General features: G+C 39.8%; 3 protein-coding genes across 10 annotated transcripts in view; 2 read left to right on the top strand and 1 right to left on the bottom strand.

The window, feature by feature from the left end:
• LOC102695302 (LHFPL tetraspan subfamily member 7 protein) overlaps window positions 1–3188 on the top strand; it is a 95703-nt gene extending 92515 nt beyond the window's left edge. The window contains exon 3 of the mRNA XM_006640846.3: window positions 472–3188. Coding sequence (XP_006640909.1) covers window positions 472–698 — 227 coding nt within the window. The 3' untranslated portion in view covers window positions 699–3188. The remainder of the gene's footprint in view (window positions 1–471) is intronic.
• LOC102693387 (spermatogenesis-associated protein 22) lies at window positions 3186–21126 on the bottom strand. 7 transcript variants are annotated; one of them, XM_015367435.2, is made up of 8 exons: window positions 20443–21126; window positions 8191–8257; window positions 6959–7096; window positions 6360–6462; window positions 5717–6071; window positions 5267–5393; window positions 4343–4440; window positions 3186–3962 (listed from the first exon to the last, which is right to left on the bottom strand). In XM_015367435.2, the coding sequence occupies exons 1-8, from the start codon at window positions 20635–20637 to the stop codon at window positions 3771–3773; spliced, it is 1275 nt and encodes a 424-aa protein (XP_015222921.2). In that variant the 5' UTR covers window positions 20638–21126; the 3' UTR covers window positions 3186–3770. The 7 variants fall into 7 exon arrangements, with proteins under 7 accessions (XP_015222921.2, XP_015222920.2, XP_015222925.2 ...); XM_015367434.2 differs by having other exon boundaries at window positions 6360–6513; window positions 20443–21117; XM_015367439.2 differs by lacking the exon at window positions 20443–21126 and adding an exon at window positions 10663–10834 and having other exon boundaries at window positions 6360–6513.
• On the top strand, window positions 9786–24994 carry aspa (aspartoacylase). 2 transcript variants are annotated; one of them, XM_006641011.3, is made up of 7 exons: window positions 9786–10368; window positions 13239–13434; window positions 14280–14373; window positions 15084–15191; window positions 16440–16549; window positions 17385–17559; window positions 21122–24994. In XM_006641011.3, exons 1-7 carry the CDS (start codon window positions 10124–10126, stop codon window positions 21448–21450), a joined length of 1257 nt encoding a protein of 418 aa, XP_006641074.3. In that variant the 5' UTR covers window positions 9786–10123; the 3' UTR covers window positions 21451–24994. The 2 variants fall into 2 exon arrangements, with proteins under 2 accessions (XP_006641074.3, XP_015222917.2); XM_015367431.2 differs by lacking the exon at window positions 21122–24994 and having other exon boundaries at window positions 9799–10368; window positions 17385–20222.
• The last annotated feature ends 768 nt before the right edge of the window (window positions 24995–25762 follow it).

Here is a 25762-nt window from a genome sequence, read left to right as displayed (position 1 = left end):
ATGCAGTTTTGGAGGGGAGACGCCAGTTTTTTTAGGCCTGTTTCACTTAGTAAACAGTAAGTGGCTTCAGCCCCACATACAGATTCCCCCTTTTTTATAATCCGGTCTAATATAACCCTTGTCTATTAAATGTTATTGCAAAAGCTTTTTCATAAACCATGCCTATTGCCAGAATATTTCCTTTTGTGTTCCAGATAAAGGGGAGCTGTGAAAAAGTGCTACTTAAACTGATTCTGAGATTCTGCTTAAGCTTATTAAAAGATATTTTATAGATGTTTTGTTTTGCAGCATAGAGCTTAGACTGCCACCTTGTGGCTATTAATTACATGGCAGAACTGTCTACAACAGTATGAATATACAGGTACAAATTGATGTTAATACCACTCTGAAATGTATGTCGTTCTTCTGTATTTAAATTAATTTCTCATCAAATAATTTAAAGTATTATCTTTTGTGTTTTTTATTTTTCAGTTTTCATCATGGCTTCGGGACTCCTGGTGTACCCTTTTGGACTTAACTCTACCTTGGTGAAATCCTATTGTGGAAATTCAGGCATCTACTATGCAGGGGAGTGCCAGATAGGCTGGGGCTACATGCTGGCTATTGTCGGAGTGATGCTTACAATCTTCCTGCCGTTCTTTGCAAAATATGCACCTAAGGAGCATGTGTCTCCAACTCCACTACCCACTATTTTATAGTGCAACTTAACATGGTCTAATGGTAAAACCATTATAAAAAGCACTTCTTTAGGTGATGGGGTAAAACAGAATGCAAGCCTTTAACAGACCCAAAGTATTCTTGTCTTCCTTCACATGATAAGCTACTTTACCAGTATTTAGTTAAACCTTTTATTTTTTCACATGCTTTATATGGGTATTGGCATTGTTAGTATGGTTTACAAATAGGTGACGGTCCTTTATTTTGCTTAATGAGCTCATGATTAGACATTGAGTCTTAAAAACTACCCATTTACTTTATAAGAAAACATTGAAGACTTAGGGTCAGAGATGCATTTGTGACCATAAAAAAAATTCCACATACAAAAGGATCATATTTATAGTTATTTTTTATGGTTACAGCACTTATGCAGATATCTAACTGTTTAGTATCTTCTTACAGCCAGAGCAAGCAGCCAACATGCCTATTAAAATCAATGTGTGGTATGGGAGAAAAAAAACATTCCAGATTTTACTGATTCCATTATCAGGGAGTAATTACACACAATATGACAAGGAAAGTGGACATTGTCTTACAGAATAAATGTTCTTCAGGGACTTTCAATAACAAATATGTAAATCGGAGTGCTCCTCTAAAAATGGTTCTTTAAAGGGGGTGCCTTCAAATTAAAATGAATATATACTGTATAGTATATATATCATAGTGTACGTCCATAATGAAGAGGAAATAGACCAAGTTTGGACATCACTGGCTTCTGAAGATAGTTGAGTTATGGTAAAAGACCTGAAAAAAGGTTATAGTGCTGGAAGAATAAGAAATAGGCAATGAGCATGTTTTGAACAGTATATTGAGACTTGACTTAAAATTGCATGTGGAGACTAATGGTTACCACATCCAGTCAGCAGCTTCCAGATTTCTTGCAAAACATACAAGTGAAATCAGCACGGTTTCCTTTCAAAATATGTTTGTTAAATTTGAACTGGAGTAGGTTGCTTATGAGGCTGAATTAATGACCTCACCTTTATATTATGAGCTCCTTTTTAGATCAAATGAAAAAATGAGAAACATCAGCCTGTTGGCAAAGTTCTGTTTGCTTCAACAGTACACGTCACTAGTCTGTATGTCTTCCTTCTAAGATTTCCTCTTTAATTTCTTAAAGTTATAAAGAAAATCAGAATTGCACACCATAGGAAGGTATTGAGAATTATGACAATTTTAATAATCTAATGCTTGTGTAGGATAAGTTGGAATAAATGTGTACAGACTTTATTCTACACTAGAACCTTGTATAGAAAGCTTGCGTTATTATTCTCTCCCTTATTCGAGATGAAAATGTGAGAATGTAATTTTTTCTGTAAATCGAAGCAAATTTACTTTTTTCTGTACTTCATTGGTGTCTAACAAAATGATGGAAGTCTGTAAAACTTTAGGATAAAGGCAAGAGGAAATGCATATAAGAAATGAAAATGCATAAAAAGTTGGGATTAGTCACCATGAAAATATTGCTTGTTTGAAAACTCATTCAGACCGGACCAACTTGTGCCTTTGTAAGTTCACTTCAGTGCTGTTATCAGGTTTTCATCAATAGCCGCTGAAACTCAGTGTACAATGTTCGGCAAACTAAAACACTTGTTTTATTTTCCTATGATGTGTGTAATGCATTTTGTAATTGTTTCCTATTGTATTTTGTGGAAAGACTGTCATTCATCAGTGGGAAAAAAATCTGTAAAAATCCTGTGTCAGTTTTTATTATATTCCAGTGCAAATGACCAATTTAATTAGGCCCCAACAACCTCTGTCAAGTAAATACCAGTAATATGTCATTTTAGTGCTATTTAAAAATAGGAGTTGCATTTGGTTCTGTATTCATTGCTTTGACGTCCTTACAAAGTGACTCAAAGATGTGCGTGGCACAATGTTTCATCAACCCAAACTGAATTTGGGTCACCCTTTTCAGGTATTGTTAGTGACATACAGTTCTAAACAAGTTAGAAATCATCTACAGGACTAAACCCATGTTTTAACTTTCTATTCATAATATTTACATGATTTGTATTCTCTCTTAAAAATGATAGCGAGTCAAATTTCAAAATAGTTTTATCATCACAATACACACCCAAATAGTTGCTCTATTTGTATAGTTTCAGCAGTGGGGTTGTTTTTTTTTTCTTGGTTACATGTTTTTGAACCTTCCACAAATAAGGGAAACATTAGAGAACACAACTTAATTTAGCAAACTAATGCCCAAGTATGCCAATAAAAATAAAAAAACAATCTGAATTATTCTGATAAATAGTAACCTACATCAAATCTTTAACTCATTCATTTTATAAATTCTATCTTGTTTTCCATTGATCTAAGATTGTTATTGGGATCATTGTACAGGATTTTTTTTAAACTTGTATGTTGTATGTAAAGTCTTAACACTGGTGAAATACTGTTTTGTAGACTGTAGTTGTAAGGAAGTTCCAATGTAATTTTTGTTGTAAATAAACTAATTGTCCAGGCTATTTTTTTTTCACTTTCAAGCTGCATTATTTTTTATTGACATGCTTTAAAATGTGTTACTTAATCTACGTAATATATCAAAAATATATGTCCATTTTAAAATCTTAAATAACAATTTTAAACATTTCAACAAAAAGCAATCACAGTATCAGTAATTACTTTGATTTATTTAAATTTGTCCTAAAATAACTTGCATATTTAACACTATGGTTGTTTTGAAAACTGCATTCATTGGTACTCTCAAGAAGTTTAACTACAAAGACATAAGCTTACAAAACATAAAGCTTAATACATAACTGTTTTTAAATATATACAGTAAGTACAAATACTGACATTCAACATCATTTTAATTATCATCTGTGGAGAAATTCCTACTTAACAAGAATTGTTACTTAGAGAAAACAAACTATTGATGTGAGATATTACATTTAACTGTATAATCAAACAGGGAACTGTTTAATGAATAAGTACTTTTGGAATGCATGTACTGTTCTATAAACATTTACATTTTTTGTTCTTGTTTCGAAGAAATCAAATGACTATGGATGAATCTAATCAAATCAAATAACTGTGTGGTGAAGTTGTTAAATTTCTCTAAGCATTTTTACAAATTGTCTCATTTCAGCATCTGAAGCTTTAACAGATTCAAGACAGTTTTTCTGTTCTGCTTGTGTGGCTGGTCTTACCGAAACACATTTTAAAAGGTTTCTGCTTTTATCATAGTTTCCAACACATCGTTGAACTTGACCTCTGATTAATCTTGGAAGTTCACGGTCCTGTTTAAAATACAAAGGTAAGCATGTTATTGTAACAGTTACAGTAACAGTTTTCATAATCTTTTTATTAACGTGCCCTTTGTCATTTCAGACTTGACTATGAGACAGTGATTAAATTTCTAGTTCCAATAACTGTAGTAACAGCTCTATACAATGTTGTTTTTTAAAAACGAATTATGTAAAAACTATAACTACAGTACCTGTACAAACAAAATAAAGATTTCAAATGACAAAGGAAATGAAAAGTAAAAGATATCTGCAGAATTAACTAGCTTTTGTCCGAGTGTCAGAGAAACAATGGTTCTCATTTTACAGCTCAGCCAAATGTTTTTTATGCACAGCTAAGCACAGAAAACTAATTTCAAGAAGAAACGACTTACAGTTTCATAAAAAACACACTGCACGATATCCTTCCCGTCTCTTAAAAGAAAGTTCTTTGAACCATAAGGTCCAGTTGTGACAGGAGAGTCAAGAGTAGCTGTAAAAGATTTTCAAAAGTAAGCTGACCACAGCAAACATATTGTATTATTTGATCTAAGCCAGTGATTCCCCTCGCTGGTCCTAAATCCCCCCTGCCTTCTGGTTTGTGTTCCAGACGAGCTCTTAATTGCAGACTAATTGAGTTCAGCTTTCAACCTGAGGCATATTTGCTTTAAAAGTTGAATGAAATTTATGATTGTTCCCAATGTTACCAATTGTTATCGATTTTTCAGTTTCAGAACCTAAGTCAATTTAACCTGAAATATAATCAACTGGAAGTCTGCAAAAACTCACTAATTGTGAGAATGTCATCCATCCCCATCAGTGCTTCTTTAACATAAGTGATCAATTGAAGTTTAGACACAAAAAAGGGAATCAACTCTTAAGTCCAGCAGAAGCAGTATGCTGTATTGCCCTGTATGACGAAGCCGCTAGAAACAGTACCCTTAAAGTTGTGCATTTCGGAAACTAAGGACTGAATGTAGAAAAGTATAAGAAAATTACACAAATATCACAAGCAAGCCGTATAATTATAATTAAATGCATAAATTAGCAGACCAGTACTAATCACAATAAGGCATGAACAACCGGGATGTAATGAAAACCAGCAGACACAGGCATTCCTGAGGACCAGATTGGGAAATATAGATCTAAGATTCTTCCATTAAGAGTCTCTTAATGGTTTAAGTGAGTCTGAGGTCGGGTACAAATTGTACCTGCCCTAACTTGCATCAACCCAAAGCACTTGCTAACCCAATTAATATTAAGGTAGAAAGGAGATTCATACTAAACCAAAAAAGAGATAATGGACAGAGAGAACATACCGAAAACCTCAAATAAAAGAGCAGCTTTGTCGCTGTACTGACTCCAGTGCTTCATGCCTTCAGCAACTGTTGTCAGAATTCGCAGAGATTTTTCTTCTATAGGTCTAGTCTGGAGTGCTGGCGTATTCTTCAGAATTACAGAAAAATTGATATTTTAAGGCATCAAAAGTACTTTTTTTTTAAAAGTTATAACTATAAAGGTTTAAAAGAGATTGTATATCTAAAATTAATCAAATTTTTTTTATAATTATACAGTATAATGATCTGGCCTTACTATAGTACTGTAACACTTTGTTACACCTAAAAATAAAACTATAATTTAAAACGGATTATACTTGGCTATGAACTGTTATCATTATGTTATGTGAGAGATTTTAACTATAACTCTACTAAAGTTACTGAATCTGTAATTATTTTGTGCTAGCATGAGTAAACCGATAAAAATAATACCTGAAATTCATCAAAGGTATTGGGAGGGCCTATATCCAGACTGTCTCTTTTTAACTTGGTGGAGTGGGTAGCTGATTTAAATTGCCAGGTGGGGTTCTGTAATCCTAGAGCTCCACGCTGAGATGCTTGCGATTGGCTAGATTTTTGTCTTTGCAACTCTTTTTGATGGAAGGACTCAGAAAGATTGGACTGTCTGTTAAATGACTGGAAACCGGATTTTTGGTGGGAGTCAACAGTAGCCATTTGGCTCTGAATGTTTCCACTGCTGCTGGGAAAGCTATTTTGCTTCATATTCACAGGCATGCCAGGATCTCGCCAGGGTACTGAACTGAAGTCCTGCTGTCCCATTTTTGATCTGAAATACCAAACTACAATTAGTTATTTGAAAGACTCGTAGATGACTTAAGTCTTGCAATGCCAAATGTACTTTCTGCATTTGATTCCATCCCCAGATGTAAAGATAAAGGACACAGTTATAAATGTATTTTTAAAAAATAGTATGTACTGTAGGTAAGCAAGATTACCTTGCATAGTTATTCCATGCCGTGTAAAAGCTACACATAAGCAAAAACGTACTGTATGTGTAAATAAAAGATGTAAACAACTGTACTGTGATTTAAAAAGTAGACTTCAGTAACCATACCCAGTCTTGCCAGGATGTGGCAATGGTGCATAGCCTCTTCCTCTGGAGCTTACATTTGGACCTGTGTTCTGACATCCTTGCTTGGTCCACTGGGTGTTCTGGGCTCTGGACATTAAGTTGCTCTGTGCTTGTACCTGGGAGAACCCTGCATTACCTAAAAAGGCAGTTACTGAATGCATCTCTCCAGTGTCTTTGTGAAAGGGTGTAAATAACAGCAACAATTACAGAACACCTTTCCTCTTGTGGGTTCTACCAGCAGGTCGAATAGGACCCTTCCTAAATTCTTGTATTGTATTAGATTTGTGCCATGAATGAAAAATCAGAAGAACACTTTTTAAGTGGGGGGAGAACTGTACACGGTTCATCCTCTTGAGTGGAACAGAGGAAGATTCAGTTACGGCTTTGTTCAGTTAGCGTTGTCCACTCTTATTTCATAAACATTCACCTTACAGCTAACGTGGTGATCACACAACTACAGCAGAGAACGTAGCCATTTTACCATAAACGTTTTTTTGTTTAATCTGTTGTTGTTTTTTTTGTTAAATGGATACTGCATATTTTAAAAAGGCAATCTAAAAAGAACAGGAAATCAAAACTACCTGATGACAAAGAGGGAGATGGAAAGCCCGGTGAAGATGAATATTCATTTCTGGAGTAGAATTCATCCTCTGAAGGATTTGATGTCAAAGGTAGTCTGTTTCGTTTCTTTTGATTAAACAATGGTACAGACAAGCAACCTTTACACAACAAAGAAAAACACTGAGCCAGGGATGGGCTACATGTATTATGCATATGATACATACTGTATACAGAATTTAACCCCAATATGAACTTGAGTGTAACACATTATGTATATAATAACATCTCATCTCTTACATTTACATATGTTATGCGATATTATTCTGTAGTTCCTGTAGAACGTACAGTATTACACCTAACTGCTTAATAGGCCTATTCATCTACTAGACAATATACATTACACTCAATCCATCTTTCACTGAGTTCATGTTATAGTACATTTCTGCAGTATATTATTTTTTTCTGTAAATTGAATTGTACATCAGTTAAGCCATTCCATTCATTCCAAACGAAACCAGCTTGTTTGTGAGATTTGGCTAATATTTAATGAATAGGATATAATCAACCTGAAATCTGGATTGGTAGTATGGAAAAGACTAAATCAGGTAGAATTAATTGGATATGATTGTGGACACTTCTACCACACTGTTTGAAACAATTACTTTGATTTTATCATTATGTTTTCAAATAATGGTTTGTTTTTTAAAGCAAGTAAATTATTTGATGAGCAAATAAAAGTCTTGAACCATTAATTTGTATAGAAATATAAAATCAGTCTCTAAATATGGTATAATTTAACCCATTATCTTCATATCTTTGTTTATCTGTTTCTAATTCCAAGCATATTCATTAAGAAGTTGTAAATTGTGTTGTTCAAATTCAACTATTATTATTATTATTATTATTATTATTATTATTACTAGCTTAGCTGATACTCTCGTCCATAAAAAGTACATTCAAACTGGGTAAGACCAATACAATGAAAGGAAATCTAAAAAGTAAATGATGAGGTTAACACAAACCAGAAGAACAATGAAGCTGCATCTCTGAACATGAAAGGGATAACATGGCTATGAGAGGAGAGACACGAGTATCGGAGGAACAATAAGAGAGGAAAATGTAATTATCATGAAGCCTGTCATAGGTTACCTGACTAAGCACGTATCGAGAGAAATACGGAGAGGTGGGTTTAAATGTTCGTTCAGTTGTGCTGTACCTGTGGGTCCCGGTCACTGTCACTCAGGTGTCTTACCTGCCGTCGGTCTTGGAGGGTTTTCACTGTGAGTTCTCTTCATGTCACTAACGGAAAACCTGTCGTGCTGCATGAAAATACAATAGACACAAATCCAACACAGCTGGAAAGTGAGAATTTCAGCAAGACGTTACGAACAGCATTGGTCAAAAAATTATATTTTAATATGACAAATATATATTTAACATTATTACGTTTTTACATAAGATTATGTTATAGAAGCTTGTTTTTCGTCGTCGCATATTACTACAGGGGGGAAAAGGCAACTCTTTGCATTTTTGCATTAAGCTGTCACCACTAGATCGACTCATATTTTTTCCATGGGGCTCTGCTGACCTCTACAGGAAAATCACCTAAACTACACATTTCTAAACACAATGTACAACGAAGCTTTGAGGGGACTCGTGTAAACGACGGGTTAAGTTCGAAGGTATTAAATGCTTTCTCATAGTTATTTTAGTTAAAGGCCAAGAGCTACTAAACGTCTTATTGTGTCTCTTTAATTTATCCGACTAAAAGGCGACATATTTAAATTATGGCTTACTTTCAAGGTAATTATTAATTATTCAACTAAAAAGACCGGCGGAAAATCGTTTCCCGACACTTGTTCGCTGTGTATTCGCTGTACGTATTATGTTAAGTGCCATAAAACTTCGTCCGATTATGGTTTAAGGGAGGCAAAACGACTAAGCCCTGAGGGAAGTTGTTAACTTTTAGTTGTGACGAATTTATTAATAATTACCTATTAAAAACCGATCCGATCGGCTCGTCTCCAACTGCCCGTTCCGCGTCTCGAGCCCGCCGGCACGCGGGCTCGCGGGAGCTGCCGCGAGACCTTCAGAAATTGGCCTAACATTGCAGTCCGCGTGTCTAGAATTGCCGCAATTCACGACATAGCATTTTCTTATAAACCATTTTTTTTTTTTTTGTAAGGCGAGACTCGGTATGGGCTGCGCACGGCGAAATAATCAAAAAATGGAAGTGCAAATCATCTAACTTACGTAGAAGCGGAAAAACACCACTGCATACAGTGTACAGTACCATTACATAAAGAGCTGTATAGGCAGTGACTCCCGGAATAGTCCATCTCCTTCAGAAACTTACTTTCGTAGGGAAACAAAAAGTATAACTACAGCGAGGCAATGTCCCGTGAAAACGTCAAAGCAACCGCAAGTGCCTGGACTCGGGCCATGATCGCGAGTGGTGTTACAGCTGCGCTGGACAGGCAGCTGACGGGAAAGACGGGGAACAGGGAGGAAAAACAAGGAGAAGCGCTCAGGCACAGCAGTGGACGTTCTCGCAGTACCGGTCAGAGCACTCTGCGGGAGAAAATGAAGTGCGGTCAGACCTGTCGAGCGCTTCACCGTACTGCTGGTACAGTGCGTGCTGTGAAAATGCCCCTTTTGTTTTTTCGTTCTGTTTTGCAGGTGGAGACGGACTGAACTGATCTCGCCTCTCCCGATCGCACTGTGCTGTAACAACACTGTCCTGTCCTGTGACAGCCCCTCCCTAAGGGGGTGTGTGTGTGTGTGGGGGGGGGGGTGTTCTTGTGTTATCGGAGGAAAGGTACTGTACAGCTGCAATTTCCGCGCTCGGGCACCTGTCTAACCTGTTGCACGGAGCGTACTGTGCCGCACTTGTGGATCAGAGCCAGCTGCCAGCGAGCGCGTATAAGGAACTGTACCCTGCAGACGAGCAGGAGGAGGATCTTGCGAGGCAAACCCGGCCCACTGAAGTAATGTACAACACGGGAGCAATGTACAGTACTTCAGCCATTTAATCGTTACCATTATGCAAGTTTGAAGCATGCCGGGCAGCCGAGACTGAAGCCCTCCCAGCGGAAAGGCCACTTTTAACTTTCAACTTTTTTTTTCCTTTCCCCTGTTCACTCGCTCCCGAGACCGGCTGCGGGGCTTCTCCAGTTTTCGGGGCGATGACTTCCTGCCACCGCGGTGCGAAAGGGCTCAGCCGGGCTGAAAGGGTTGCTATTTTCGGGGGGTCGCACGGGAACGAAATGTCAGGGGTGACGCTGGTCAAGCTCTGGCTGGAAAACGGGGTCGAGATCCGGAGGCGCGGAGTCGAGGTGACCCCCTTCATCGCCAACCCCAGGGCGGTGGAGACGTGTACGAGGTACATCGACTCGGACCTGAACAGGGCTTTCACGACCGAAAACCTGAGGTGGGTCTCCTGGCAGCCGTGCAGTTTCGTGTCTTGACAGAGGTTTTACGAGACGTCGTTTCCACAGAGTCGTCGTTACTATCACACCTTTCACTGCAACAAGGAGAATAACCCACATTTGGAAACGGGGAAGACTTTCCAAGACATGTCACGGCGTTTTGTAACATGTTACCTCGTATTATTATATCATTTATAAGCTGATAATGACCATTTTTATAAATCCTTTCTATCGAATAATCTTCCCTTTTGATTTGGTCACGCACTTTTTTTTTTTAAGAAGACCGCTCCGGATACCTCACAGGAACTTCACGCTGAAGTGTCCGGGGTTAGTTCCTCTTCTCCTTTACACTGGCGAAAATATTAAAATTGTTGGGTTACGAAGCGTTTCCGTTCCTTTACCGTCACCCGTCCGCCATGCCTTCGAAAACTCTTGAATCCCCCTGAAGTGCTTTCTTGTGGTGCTCGATGGACTTTAATAAAGTGGGTGAGCTGAATAAAGCTGACTTCAGCGAGCTAAAGGGCTCCTTTGAGAACATGAGAAAAACAAGCATATAAAAGTGCAGGAAAACCCGACAAAAGAAGTTGCTCTTGCGTTTTCTTCCCCCAGTAGGCCTTTAGCGCAGACCAATGGGCCTGTTCTGTGCCCAGTTTGTAAAGAACTGGAAGTTGGCCTACTTGGCAGTGCCAACCTGGAAACTTAAGAGACTCCACATCCCTCCACCACAGTGGAACAGCCACTTGCTAAACCTCCATACTGCTCTTTGTGGGACGTTATTTATTCTGTATACAGGAGACGGGGGGAGAGCAGTCCGGGGATGCAGGGAATTTAAATACGCGGCTCAGCTTCAGGCACAGCTTCGGAGAACAGAGTACATTTAGTCCATCTGTGCCGGGCTTGCGGAGGAACATCGTGCCGAGGGCGCCTCTGAATGGCTTCAGCCCACTTCTGCAACTGTAAGGCTGAGACTATGGGGAAGTGAAGGTGGGGCCGACAGGGCTGAGCTCATGGAACAAGCAACAGGGAGTTGAGCAATCTGAGGTTTTTAGCCCCCAGGCAGAAGGTCTGTGGGGAAGCGTTTTATAAGTGGGGGTTTCCATCCCCAGTCCTGGAGGAACTGCTTGTCCACAGCTTTTTTTTTTTTTTTTGCTCCAGCCGAGCTCTGCATCACTAATGCTAATTGACAGCTTTAATTGATCTGCGTGCCGGTTTAGACTTTCGGGGAGCTTGTTTCCAAATTCGCCCCCCCCGAGATTAAAAGAAAATCTTCTTCCAGTGTACTGTTTCCAGGAACCTCTGGGTACACAACTTCAAGTCCTCCTTATTCAGCTTTCGAACCCTCATTTCTGACGTGACGGCTCTTAATAGGTGATCAATTTATGATGAACTGACGCAGAGGGGAATGACAATATATCACACATTACCACCACTTTCCTTGTGCCGAGGTCCAGTGGGTTCAAATACGTTTTGGAAGTTAGAAATTGGTTCAGGGTTCAACCAGATTACAAATCTCATTAATTATTCACATTTCTAGAATGTATATCCAGTGGTTAAGATCCTGGCTGGAGCAGAACCCTTAAAACACCGTGTGTATCCCAGAATCAGGAATAGGATCCCTGGGGCCTACACTTTTATTTTTTTGATGTGCTAGACGCCTTGTTTCATTCTGAGGTGCATAGATTGCAATTGTTAAAACATACATAGGAGCTTTGAGATCTTCAGTGTATTTTATTTCCACACAGATATGTTTTAATTGTAAAAAAAAAAAAACTGTCCAATCCAAAACAGGGTGTTTTCTTTAAAAAAAAAAACAAGCAATGTTGCAGTTACCTGTGAGATACATGAAGGACTAAAAGCGAAAACAAACCTGGAAGTTTGAAAAACACTGTCCCAAGTGACCACACTAATGAGAGCAGTCAGAAGAGTTGTGTAATGTAAAGCAAATGAGCAGAACATCATCTTCAGGTATGAACTGAAATTGAGAGGTGAAGACCAATACACCACAGGTGCAACATTGGCTCTATTACACAAGTGAGTGGTTCACGGAACATGCTGGCTGAAAGGCTATAGAGCCTTTAGCAGTTTTACAATTGCAATGAAGGGAAAAGCTTACAATTGTGTTGTGAAAGCCCACAACATTTTAAAACAGCACCGCGGACAGTAAGAGCAGCACCAGGCGAATGGAAGAGTGGCTCTTCATTGTCACAGGGAGAGCCGGACACCGTGGCAGAGCACAAAACATGTGGCAATCGAAGACTCATAAAAAGGCTTTGATGCATTTCGGAATGTGAAATTCGTGCTGTGATGTTGCTGTGCACGTTTTACTCTGCCTTTGAACGGCAATATGAATATGCGTCTGAATACAAATGTGCAATTTGAATAACTCCTCCTGTGCTGCAAAAGGCCCTGCTCCACTGCACACTGCCAGCTTTCTGTGCTGAAGAGCAGGGGGAGAACATTTGTGGGTTTATATAAAACCTTAGTCAAACCAGTAGCGCGCTTTTAAACCTCACTGGGAGTTTGCTTTAAAAGGGTGAATGCTCTGCGGTGTCAACAAAATCCTACAAGTGCATTTGAAACGCATTTGCCGTGTCCTGCAGCACAGCCTCTCTGCTCTCCCTCAAATGTGATTTAAGGTTTTTTAAGTAGATTACTACATGTATGACGTGGTTGCTGCATCTTGCAGGTAAACTGATTAGCTCTGGCCTCCAGAGCCTTCCCCTTTTGCTTGTTAGATCCTTATCTTTTCTAATTACAGAGCGGGACACGGCCCTTCATTTAATATGCTGTTGAACTAGCACATTCATCACCAGGGGCTTTACAGGAACGGCTGATTACGGGAATGTTTGATAGATATGCGATGTCTCCACAGGGCACCCCATTGCGAAGATCTGCCTTATGAAGTGAGAAGAGCTCAGGAAATCAATCAGATATTTGGACCAAAGGGTAGTCAGGATGCCTATGATGTCATCTTTGATCTTCATAATACTACCTCTAACATGGGAGGTACGGTGATTCTAGAGAGCACGCAGGATGACTTTAATCTTCAAATGGTTCATTACATTCAGGTAACAACTTTTAATTCCAAGGCAAGGATGTCAAAGTCAATTATGCTTCATAGAAAAGACTAAATGCCATTACATCAGTTAGCCTACTTTGAATTAAAAGCTTTAATCTCAACTTGCGTAGTAAAGCAAAACATTAGGCTTCACTCCCCCCTTCTGATGTGAAGCAGTGACTAAGTCACTCTCAGTCTTTGAATCTCACCAGTAGCTCTATCACCTTGCAACTCACAACTGGTAGCCCAGCAGGTGTGAGTCTGGCCAGTACCTGGATGGGAGACCTCCCGGGAAAGCTAAGGCTGCTGCTGGAAGAGGTGTTAGTGGGGCCAGTAACGCTCACCCTGTGGTCTGTGTGGGTCCTAATGCCCCATTCATTATAATGCCCCATCATTGTAGTGATGGGGACACTATATGGTAATATACGAAACATAAAACTTTGTTTATGTTTCCTGACCCTCTGTGGTCATTAAAAATCCCAAGATTTCACAAAAAAAAGTAGGGGTGTTACCCTGGTGTCCAGGATAAATTTCCCCCTGGGCTTTACCAGTCATGGCCTCCTAAAATCTCCATCTCTGAACTGGCTTCATCACTCTGCTCTCTTCCCCACTGAGAGCTGGTGTGTGGGGAGAATACTGGTGAATCATCCAGGTGGGGCTGCACACTGGTGGGGGTGGAGGGGATCCCCATTACCTGTAAAGCACTTTGAGTGGAGTGTCAAGAAAAGCACTATAGAAGTGTAAGGAATTATTATTATTATTATTATTATTATTGACCACTGGCATGGAAGTTCATGGGATTCCGAGGATGCAGTGGATGGGTCACCAGTAAGGAGTTTCTGCTTTGTCACTCAGAGCGCCATCGCCCCAGCCTCCTGCTCCGTGCTGGTGAACGATCACCCCGTGCTTAAGTATGCCACCACACGATCTGTCGCCAAGCACGCTCTGGGTGAGTATCAGGTCCACCTCCGCAAAGCTACACGGTGAGCAGAAATCCAAAAGAAATGTAGGGTCTTGCCTCCGGGACCGGCACTGTAAATGATCCGCACATACGACCTTTGATGAAAGCAGGGGGCCTCATTTCCTTCCACGTGTCACAGCTCCTGCAGACAGTTGCCAGAGCTGAGCCAGCTCCATTCAGGTTAAGCAGCTTATGTTATTAGCATCTTTTGGGTGTAATTTCCTTACTTGGGTGCCACAGAGGCTCTTTGATTAGCACAGTTGCCGCGGAGCTCCTGTGTCCTGGTACATGTTTTCCCTGCGGTCATGGGGCGGGGGGGGTTCAACAGGTGCTTTGTTTTCCAATCACCTTCTGGGCTCCCTGAATTATCAGTGTGCTTGAGTGTTGCGAGTGTGTGTTTGCCCCTGCAAATGACCGGCGTCCCATCTAGGGTGTAGTGCCACCTTCTGGGATAGACCCTGGCCTACTGTGACCCTCACCAGGAGTATGTGCCTGTCCGGTGAAGCACAGATGAATCAGTTTCCTTACTTGGGAAACGGTTTTGAAAATGCATCTTGGATCAACAACTATGTACACAACATGCGCAGCTGTGGAGAAATGTGTCTGTGGGGAGTGACATTTCTGTTATGCCTACGAAAGGAAAAATGTGCCTCTAAAGTTCATGTAAAACATTAAAACGCGTCCATTGTTTCTTTCAGGTCTGGAAGTTGGCCCACAGCCGCAGGGCGTTGTAAGAGGCGATATTTTGGAGATCATGAGGAAAATACTGAAGCATGCTTTGGACTTCATCGAGCTTTTCAACGGAGGTCAGTCATTTTGAAAGACTTCACTTTAGGTTAACACTGTGCATTTGTTTTCTTTCAGACCTCAGCAGCCTGCTCCAGTGAAACAGACAAGGGGCATATTTACACACTAGTATTAGTTCTGCTTGAGTGATGGGTGTTTTAGAGGTGCTGACATGTCCTTTTTAATAATAAACGGGATTGTTTTATTACCTTTGGAATTTACTTTGCTACTGTATTTCTACTCTTTTACGCTTATCAGACATTTTGTTAGCATGCTTGCAAAAAGCCGGGAGCATCATGCAGGCTTAAATCATTTAAAGCAATATGGTGCTATTGTTACATTAAAGCATTACTGAGTGCTCTTTAGTGTTTAAAATAATGTGTTTGTTACATATGGTGTTTTCTGAATTTTATGCACAGGGATGCATAGAAAAAAGTCAAAGACAAACTTTTTCCCGTGTCAGAAAATTAGATTAATTGAATTTTAGCTGCCTACATATGTGCAGCTTAGTACTTTTCAGTTTCTCATTATCTGAGCATGACTTTTGTTCAACTCCTATGAAGAGCTGGATGCAGAATTGAACTGTAAGCATTTGATCTCCTCTAGGCTTTCTGTGAAGCCATTTAGAAATGAGAGAAGATAAACTTATGAGAATTTGTATGTTCTGTATATTTTTTTTACTTCTCCGTTTTATGACAGTAAACAGCATTTTCTTTGTCTGAAAGAAAAAGAAATGCTTTCAAGAAAGACTGTGTTCTGCAGTCAAAATGAGTTCTGAGGCATAGTGAACATCCCTGTTAAAGACTCCACTAGATGTCAGGTTTGCACTTCTGTAGGTCACGAACGGACTATCCATGGAATACAGTACCTTTCAGAGCATGTCGTGCTGTTCACATTTTACATCTCACATCATATACTATTACAGTATTTATCAGAAACATATTGCAATCAGTGCCTTTTAAAATGAATTAAATGAATGAAGCTGTGGGGCGAATAGAACTAAACAGAAACAGGACAGCTCTTCTGTTTATTTGTCTCTGTATTACAGATGAAATTGATTGCGTGCCGCACTTTCATCAATACAATGAAAGAAAAGGTGGAATACCCTGGCATTTTTTCATGCCATGACAATCAGCTCAACAATGGTTCAGCCCTGGCAATGATTAGACTGCTTGTTGAATTGCAAATGAGAAACTGAAATAATAACTGAGATGATGATGTCAAGCTGACCTTGATTAGAACGAGAGGCTGTTTTTTGTGTGCCACAGGTACGGAGTTCCCTCCCTGCACAGTGGATGTTTACCGGGTCTCAGAGAGAGTGGATTACCCCAGAGACGAATGTGGAAATATTTCTGGCTTGGTGCATCCTGATTTACAGGTAAGTTCAGACTGGAGAGAGCTAGACTTTATTTCCAAGGTGTTATGGTTCGATTTTCCGTCAACCTGTAGTTTTAGAACGAAGGTGCCTCTTGATTATTTTAATTTTGATAAAGTTTCCCCATCTCTAGGCCCAAACTGGCCTTCTGTTATGATTTTGATCAGGTAAATATATGGCAGTCTTTATGATTAACATGGGACATATATTAGAAAAATGCTCCTTTACACGACGATCTGGTGGGCCCAGTTACTCTGCTTGTGAGTGGAGTCCATAATGGAAAATTTGCAGAAGGAACAACCCTAACTCTTGCATCAGCAGCGCTCTGGAGTGCAAATGCATGCCTGCTAGACCATTATTTCCCAGCATTCAGTGAGGTAACATCCCTCCACTATTCTCAACTCTACTGCTAGTGCAGGAACCCCTCTGTTCATCAAGGGGTTGACCGATTGGCTTGGTTGTCATCCATCAAAGAAAGCAGGTTAAAGCCAAAAATCTCGACTCAACACTCTGTCTACAATCGCATTACTGGGATTTGTCTTCTGTTCTGAAGAATCTTTTACTGTCCACGAACTTGTTCTGGCAGCTGTTCGTGACCACTGACTTAAACCATTCTAAGTACTGGAGGAGCGGCAGTATGCATGCTTTGGTGTGGAATTTTATTTACTAATTAAAACGGCTTTAATAACCCTTGTTATGCAGCGATGAGAAATTCCTGAAGTCCAAACCACAAGGGATCAATGTTAGTGTGTTTACTGCTGTATAGTACCTCTGCATCGGAGTTCTGAAGGTATGGAGCTAATTCAGTGTCTTACACAAAGGTTTTGCATTCCTTCAGGACCGTGACTGGGAGCCCCTGAACCCCGGAGAGCCCATCTTCCAGATGTTTGATGGGAGGACAATGCTGTACGAGGGTGACAGCACAGTCTACCCTACATTTATAAATGAGGCGGCATATTACGAGAAGAGACAAGCGTTTGTTACAACTAGAAAAGACCAGCTGGAAGCAACAGGTATCCATGTCACCAAGACATAGATTTATAGAGCAGGCATGCTGTGCAGAAGAGAAGGTCTTCAATACTGCTTGATACAATACTTGAAATACTTCAGCTTTGCAAATATTACATGTAGAGTTCAAAAGAATTATTACATCAAACATCTATTAATAGAAGGCTGCTTTTACAGGACCTTGTAAGGCCAATGGCAAGCCTGGATAGACCTGGATGGATCCATCACAGGGCACACACACTCACACAGGGACAGTTCAGAGACCAGTCCAGTACAGGGCACACACACACTCACACTGGGACAATTCAGAGACCAGTCCAGTACAGGGCACACACACACACAGGGACAATTCAGAGACCAGTCCAGTACAGGGCACACACACACTCACACAGGGACAGTTCAGAGACCAGTCCAGTACAGGGCACACACACACAGGGACAGTTCAGAGACCAGTCCAGTACAGGGCACACACACACAGGGACAGTTCAGAGACCAGTCCAGTACAGGGCACACACACACACACACAGGGACAGTTCAGAGACCAGTCCAGTACAGGGCACACACACACACACAGGGACAATTCAGAGACCAGTCCAGTACAGGGCACACACACTCACACTGGGACAATTCAGAGACCAGTCCAGTACAGGGCTCACCCACTCACAAGGACTACTTGAGACACCAGTCCATCAAAGAGCACACATCCCGGGACAAGTTAGAGACGCCAGTTACCCCAGCCACCATGTCTGGGGTAGTTGAAACCGTGCCAGTTGGAGCACATGGAAAAGCCCCACACACACAGGCGTCACAGTTCACCATCAAGTCCAGGACCCCGAGCCATGAGGGAGCAGCACTCAATGGCTCACCACTGTACGGCTTAGAAATAACACACGTGCTGCCTTTTACTGAGGTTTCGACTCCTTTTTATATTACATGAATCTAACTATTTTTATAACCGTCATTTGTATGTATATATATTGGTAAGGGATAAATTACAGCTGCGGCACAAAATTCCTAGCAACTGACTTTTAAGGTCACATTTAATAACATCACATTTCTCATGCAGTGGGGGAACTCCCATCATCAAAAAGTTAAGAATAGTGTTTTTACACATGAACATTTCACATTTTCTCCAGTAAAAAAAAAAAAGTAAACATCATGAAGGTGCAAAACAGAGATACTGTGGCTAATCTGTTTCAGATTCCTGGCATCAGTTAAACCAACATCCACTCCTTTCTGTGCACAAAGGGCTGGAATTGCACTAGAGCCAAGAAGCTGTCAAAAACTGCATCAGCGCTTTGCTTTTCAATTCTGCCAGCAAGTTTTTAAGTCTTAATTTAGTCTGATAGTCTTAGACATTTCTCCTAATTTGCGCTTCGACAATGTGCCCTCTCCTTTTCAGTCAGCCATAGAATGTAAAGCTCTCTGGGGACAATCACAGGACACTGTCATAGAGGTTATTATCGGACACTTATAACAAAAAGTTTTTTGTGCAGCTTAAAAGGCTCCTCTGCTACACAGAAATAATTGCTACTCAAAACAAAATTACTCACATTACTCAGGCATATATACACACACAAGTGCCTACTGTATCTTTATACTGTGCTGCAATTATACAGGTTTACTGAGCTCTGACATTACAGAAACTGACAGTGTTGCATCATACTTCCCTGTGATTTCTGTAAGCTCTCAGCAGATATTGACATCCCTTTTTTTCCCCACAAACAGATATTAGAATATTTGTTCTACAAGGAAGTGGAGCACAAAAAGTAATTTGTGTTAACTTATCCATCTGCTCTAAAATTATTTTTAAATTAAGAGGCAATTTTAACAGAATGAAACTGTAACTTAATATTGTTAAGATTTTTTAAGGGATGGTATTTTGGTACAGTTGTTTTTTCAAAATGTTATTTTTATCGTTTTAGTAAGAAACACTAAATTTATACTGGAAAAATTGATCACTGTTTAAAAGCACAACTGTTAAAACATCTCAGGTGATTAAGTGTTAATGACAAGTTTAAATTCAGATTTGCCTCTTTAGTGCAAAATTACAGTAAATTCTCTGTAATATTATATTTTAATAACACATTGTTTTACACATATCTCAGTAATAGTTTAGAAATTTTCAGATATTCTATTAAATCTTTTGATTGCAGAGTTGTTTTCTAATTCTTATAATAAAATGTTCATATATATAACAACATATTAAACTTCAAATTTTAATTTATAACAGAAGAGTAATATATGTATATTCCTACATCAACAATCCATTAAGAATACATTATCAATATTTGATACTTTTAAGTGGCTTTATTTTTGTCTTGAAGTGTCACATGCATTTTTGAAAATAAAAACATTTCTCTCATGTATTTAAGAATAGATTTAAACAATTTTAACTGGAACAAAAAATGTCTAAAGTGCCTAATTATTTGTATGTTCTGCACTGTAACTAGTGTAGGTTTGACAGAGCAGTAAGATAGTTTGTGAATATCATTGGTGCCTGTGCTTTTTATAATATTTGTGTTCAAATTTTACTGTCAACAAATGTAGTCAACTGAAAAAAAAACCCTACAGATTACACATCCATTCTTTTATTTACGATACCAATGTTTTGCAAACACTTGAATAATGTTTGCAAAGGAAATAATAAACGATTATTTATATTTGACTGTTACAGTAAAAGTGTTGTTTTGTAGGTGTTGGATCTTTTTGCGATTTTTGTCACAGCAGATAACACCCGAAGAGTCGTAAATGCTTTTGTTTCCGAGTAGATTTGTGCCTAACCGTGCAACTTGTGAAGTGTGCCTTTCTCTTTATCTGTAAAGTGCGTCTAGACCAGGGGACGGCAAACTTTTTAGAGCAAGGGCCAATTGGTTTTTTTTACTGACCTTGCTGGGCCATCCGAGTGAAATCCTCGATCTAGCCGATAAACTCGCGGGCTGGAAGAGGTGTCGTTTCTCCGGGCACATCTCCTGCGCGACCTCCTGCACACGCTGCTGAATAAGCTCACCGCCCGCGAAGGGTTGTTCAGCTGCTGCTACAAGCCGTGATACCCCGATAACTAGCTCGGGTAGCCGCAACATTGTCTCCGAATTGTCTCTGAAGCGCCTTTTTGAACTTTTCTCATTTCCCCCCTCCGTATTTCTCCTGTGTATTCCGAAAACCTAGCCTGATGTTTTGTCTCGTCGTGCCCTTTTAGATAGCCTTTTTTCTGGCAGATGAGACGCATTACACACAAGTCCCGTTCTGCCCATCTATGGTAACTTATCACTTTTAGAACCGTCTGAAATCATGACCTGCTTGCAAACAAGATAGCAGACACTAGACATCATTTGCACGACCGAGCCAATTACTGTCGGAAACAAGAAACCCAAATTAATTTGCGGTAGGAATCAGCTGTAGCACTGGCGTCTGTAACCTGGGCTAAAGCCGACGTCTAATAGGCTAAAAGTAAAATGCATCGTGCAAGAGGTGCTGTTCTGCGATTGCCCGTTAGTGCTGAGAGAGGGCCGCAGAGTTTAACAAGTATAGGTCACTGGCGGAAGTTATTTTCAATATCTGATGCAGAAAGTAACCCTCGAGATTCAAACAGCAGAGAGCTACTCAGAAAAGTTCAGCAGCCCGAATTTGGCCGACCCCTGCAAGCTCAAGACGATGATGTTTCTCTTTACATTCAGAAACTCGCATCCTGCAATCCTAAAATCTTAATTATAAGTGGCTTTATTTACGTTCCCGATAACTGGGTCAGAATGACCTCACCCGGGTTGTTACATTTCTTGGGGAATTGTTCAAAGCGGACAGATGGTCGCTGCAACATGTTGTACTTGAAGCCTTGTTTATCAAGCTGTTCATTTATCTCGGTTTGTCTGTTTTCTCTGTTCTGTAGAGAGCTATAGTATCTCATCAGAGTAACTTTAATTGTGTGAATTAAAAAAAAAAACAGAACAGGATGGCTATATATTTACCCGTACTTGTAATGGTAAGCAGAATTCTACCGCAAACAATTATAGTTTTTAAAAAAGAATATCACTTTAAAATACATTTTTACTGACGTTTCGTGGGTCCCTCTCTCACATGCGCCGTCTGGTGGATGTGTAAGAGTAGTACAACAACAATCTGAGTTTCGTTCTGTAAAAATGTCTACATGACTGCACATACTGTAGGATATCACTTTAAAGTTCATAATATACTTGTCTGATGCTGGCACTCAAAGCCACTTACGATTGCATCTATCTGTGCACCTTGCTTGATTGACATACCACACTGTGCTCAAAGGCACAACAACAGCACCTCCTCCCAAGATCTGAGTCTGTAACCTTCCTGCAACAATTCCTGAGCCATATCCTCACTAAATATCGGGATGATTTTCACCTGTTGTTTTATTTAACATGTTCACATTTAATAGACCATTCAAGCAACATCGATGGCCATGTTCCTTTACTCGTTTTTCATTTCTTTTTCATTACATGGAAGGCACAGTGGTCATCCATTGCTGCCTGGGGTGCTGTCTGTGTGGAGTCTGCATGTTCTCTTGTGTCCTCCCACAGCCCAAAGACATCCTTGCAGGTTAATTGACTTCTGGGAAAATCGAGTGCGTCTGCCTGACCTGCAAGGGACTGGCATCCCATCCAGGGTGTATCCTGCCCAGTGCCAATGGCTTGCTGGGATAGGCTCGGGCTTGCCCACCAGCCTGTGCTGGGTGAAGCAATGAGAAAATGAATGGATGGACATACTGTATATGACGCGTCTGAAAACATGATTAGCCATAGCAAAAGGCATTTCTGGCTGCACAATTAAATGCTCGTCTGCACTAAAAGCTTTTTCGAAAATGTGCTCCTTCAGCACTGGGAGAAGATCCAGCAATGCTCTCAGAGTTACTCATCTATCAGACACATGAATGAGCGAACCCTTTCCGGCCCTGCTGAAGACTATTACAGCTAATAAAAATGGCTGGGGACCTTTAGTGGAATCAGTATGAGTTTTTTCTATTCTTCTTTTCAGATCCCTGGCTGGATAGAGGATGTATCGAATTCAAGATGACTTAATGTAGTTTAGATTTCCTGTTCATCTTATCTAAAAGGATAGTGTTTTTTAATCTGTTGGAACAGAATCTTAAGAAAGTATGTGGTGTCTACACTGGCATTCATATTTTAGACAGTTTTATATTGTCTGGTAGATTTATTCGTTTTTAGCATTTGCAAGTGCATTGCACCTCTATACATGTATTTTTCATACATAGGTAGATTTCATTTTCGTCTTATCCAGATGGTATTGGATACTACCACTGTTATTGTTCACATTGTTTGAGTCAGTGTGCAAAAAGAAAAATGATGCTCGTGTCTGGAATTGTGGCTCTTTTTGTGCCACTGTGCAGTTTTACTCTACCTGAGGAAGGAGGATGGAAAGAAAGGGTATCATTCTAATTTCTGAGCTTCTCTGTGTCTCTCTTTCTCATCAGTCTCCCAGTTCTGTTTCCATTAAAAAGGCACTCTAATGAGGAAGTCAGCACCATAAGAGGAGTCTCGTCTCATTTTCTTTCTTCAAAATAGTGACTTTCTGTGCTGTTCTTCCCAAGAACAGTAGTAACCTTTATGCTTCTTGTCTCATGTCTCATTCAGCCTCTCCGTGCTTCGCTCCTTGTAAGTGAAATTTTCACTCAAAGTATCATCTATCTTAGTTTTCCCAATTACCAGGACATCTCATTAGAATTCCGTCTGAACATTATGCTGCTTTAATCAGATTTATTTTCTGAAGGGCTTTCTTTGGTATCGATACTTTGGTTAACAAGGAATTCTGATTGACTGAATTTCTAATTCATAGCAATGTTTATTTTTTAGGCTCCAGCAATTCAATTTTTGCTGTTTGTAGATCAGGAAGCTGGTCAAATTTACTGTGTTTTCCAGATTTGGGGATATTCATATTTTTTTGTCCTATGACACGTAATGGGAGGTATTAAGGGGAAATGGAAAAAAAAAATAAATGTTCAAATAGTTTCCACAACAGAATTACTCTTATTTAACAAGAAGCATGGAAAAACATCTTTACCAAATTACACGTCTGCTAATTCTATCAACCATTTTTAAATGTCTTTGTTGAAATAACAAAGCGTGGCTGACAATGCATCTCTGTTATTTTAGAAGTAAATTTTAAAATGATATAGTCATTTGAAAGCACGTTCACATTTTTATTCATTCCACCTGTGGTATCATAAGTTAATCACTCCACTTTTGTAGTGTTTTAAACATTCTGCCATTTTCCCAATCCATAAAATGTCTACTGGGAGTTAATACTGACAGATCTGTGGCCTCTCTCTCGATTATCACTGACGCTGGTGAAGTTCTAGGGCTGGGGTATTTCACTTCTGTCACCAACTCGCCTCTCCAGCTGATTTCATACTGAGAAAACTGTGTCTCCATCCCTCCAATTCATTTAACAAAACCGACAGAGTCCCAACACCTACACCAGAAGTACACTCCTACTTCAAACACCGTGATTCCCGAGAAACTCTTCGCCAAGACTTGAGTCTCTTGGTGCCGATTCCTCTTCACGTCTTGGAATTCCGGATTTCCTTATGGGACCTCTCCCAGTGTGGAAATTTCAAAATGAGAACACAAGAAAGGCTCAGAAGGAGAAGAGGCCATTCAGACTCCCCTCTGACTCGTTTGGTAACAGTTCTGGTGTCTCTCAAGACGGCATGCTTTTCTCCACTGTTTTTCTGTTCATTTCTCAAAACGTTTCTGCCCTTGGCTTGGTTACCGTCTCCTAGACAGAAGGAAGAAGACCTCTATAGCAGCACGACTCAGTGTGAGAGAAGGCTCATTCCTACAAGGACAATAACTTAGGTTCCTTCTTAGGCAGTGGAACTAAATGATTTCATCAATATATTATGAGATTATTACAAGCTAATATTGAGGGTTTGCTTGAAATATCACCTGGAGAAAATTGTCTCATCGCCATCTGATCTCTCCAGCTGAGTTTTGGCCTCCACCACACTGTACCGTCTCTCAACACTGCTATGAAAAACAGTGGGTTCAGAAACCGGTTTTATCCTCCTGCAATGTGACATTTGTCACGGCATTTAAAATTCTTCAAATGTGCAGTACAATATTAAATTTACATGTGAGTGATTGTGTGCAATGAAGAGGCAAATTCCTGCTGCACTCTATGTCATTGTCATCTGTCTTTGAACTTGCTTTTATACATGAGCTTTTATAATTCTGCTTAAGTTACTATAAGCCTGCCATGTTATTTTGGCATTTGTCTTGTTTTACGCTAAAGCGCTTTTGTGAGGATATGCCAGGAAATACACTGTATAAAAGATAATTATTATTACTTGTCAAATACTGTATTTCTGTACGTCGTACAGACAAATGGAAAACCAGCTATGAGCAGGTGCCTTCTGGAACTGTACACAGTATGTTATTGTACAGAGTGTTTTTTTTTTAAATTAAAGTCACTTAATTTGTAATGAAATATTTTCAATTCAAGTTCCATCAATCCAACCGTTTCCTAACCGCTTCATCCAGTACAGGGTTGCAGGGGAGCTGGAGTTTATCCCAGCAAGCAATGGGAGCACACACACAGACTCCAACACAGATACAGTATACACGCACACGCACACCCCTAGGTCCACTTTACCCAGAAGCCAATGAAACCCACAGATACGTGTTTGGACTGTGGGAGGAAACCGGAGCACCTGGAGGAACACGGGGGAGAACATACAAACTCCACTCAGACAGCACCCCAGGACCTGAAACCGGGGCCCCAGCCACAGGACTGCCCTGAAGTTACACTCATTCGTTAAAGATGGCGCGGTGCTCCTTTTTTAAAAAAAAAATAAATATTTATGCTTAACAAAAGAACAAACATTACAATACAAACAAGAGTACACATACTGTAACAATTCCAAACAAAAATATCGTCAGGGGTACATACTACTACATCAATTCAAGTGATGGAAAAAAAGATTAAACAAATTAAATAAAAATAATGTCCGCACCGCTTTCATATTTTTTTGCATCTCGAAATAGTCTGCAAATACCCCTTTACTTCCATTTTAAAATGCTCAAACACAGGGTACCCCCCCAGACCACTTCATTTTATGTATGTGATAACGTGCCAATATAATAATTAAATTTATTACAAAAGAAATTTTTATATGGTTTTTTTTTTTACTGGGGCTGAAACTTAACATAATATCTTTTTTAT

This window comes from Lepisosteus oculatus, chromosome 26, assembly GCF_040954835.1.
Source record: "Lepisosteus oculatus isolate fLepOcu1 chromosome 26, fLepOcu1.hap2, whole genome shotgun sequence".
Classification (NCBI taxonomy): domain Eukaryota; kingdom Metazoa; phylum Chordata; class Actinopteri; order Semionotiformes; family Lepisosteidae; genus Lepisosteus; species Lepisosteus oculatus.
Note: the sequence above shows the minus strand (reverse complement) of the source record. Positions and strands in the feature narration are given on the sequence as shown.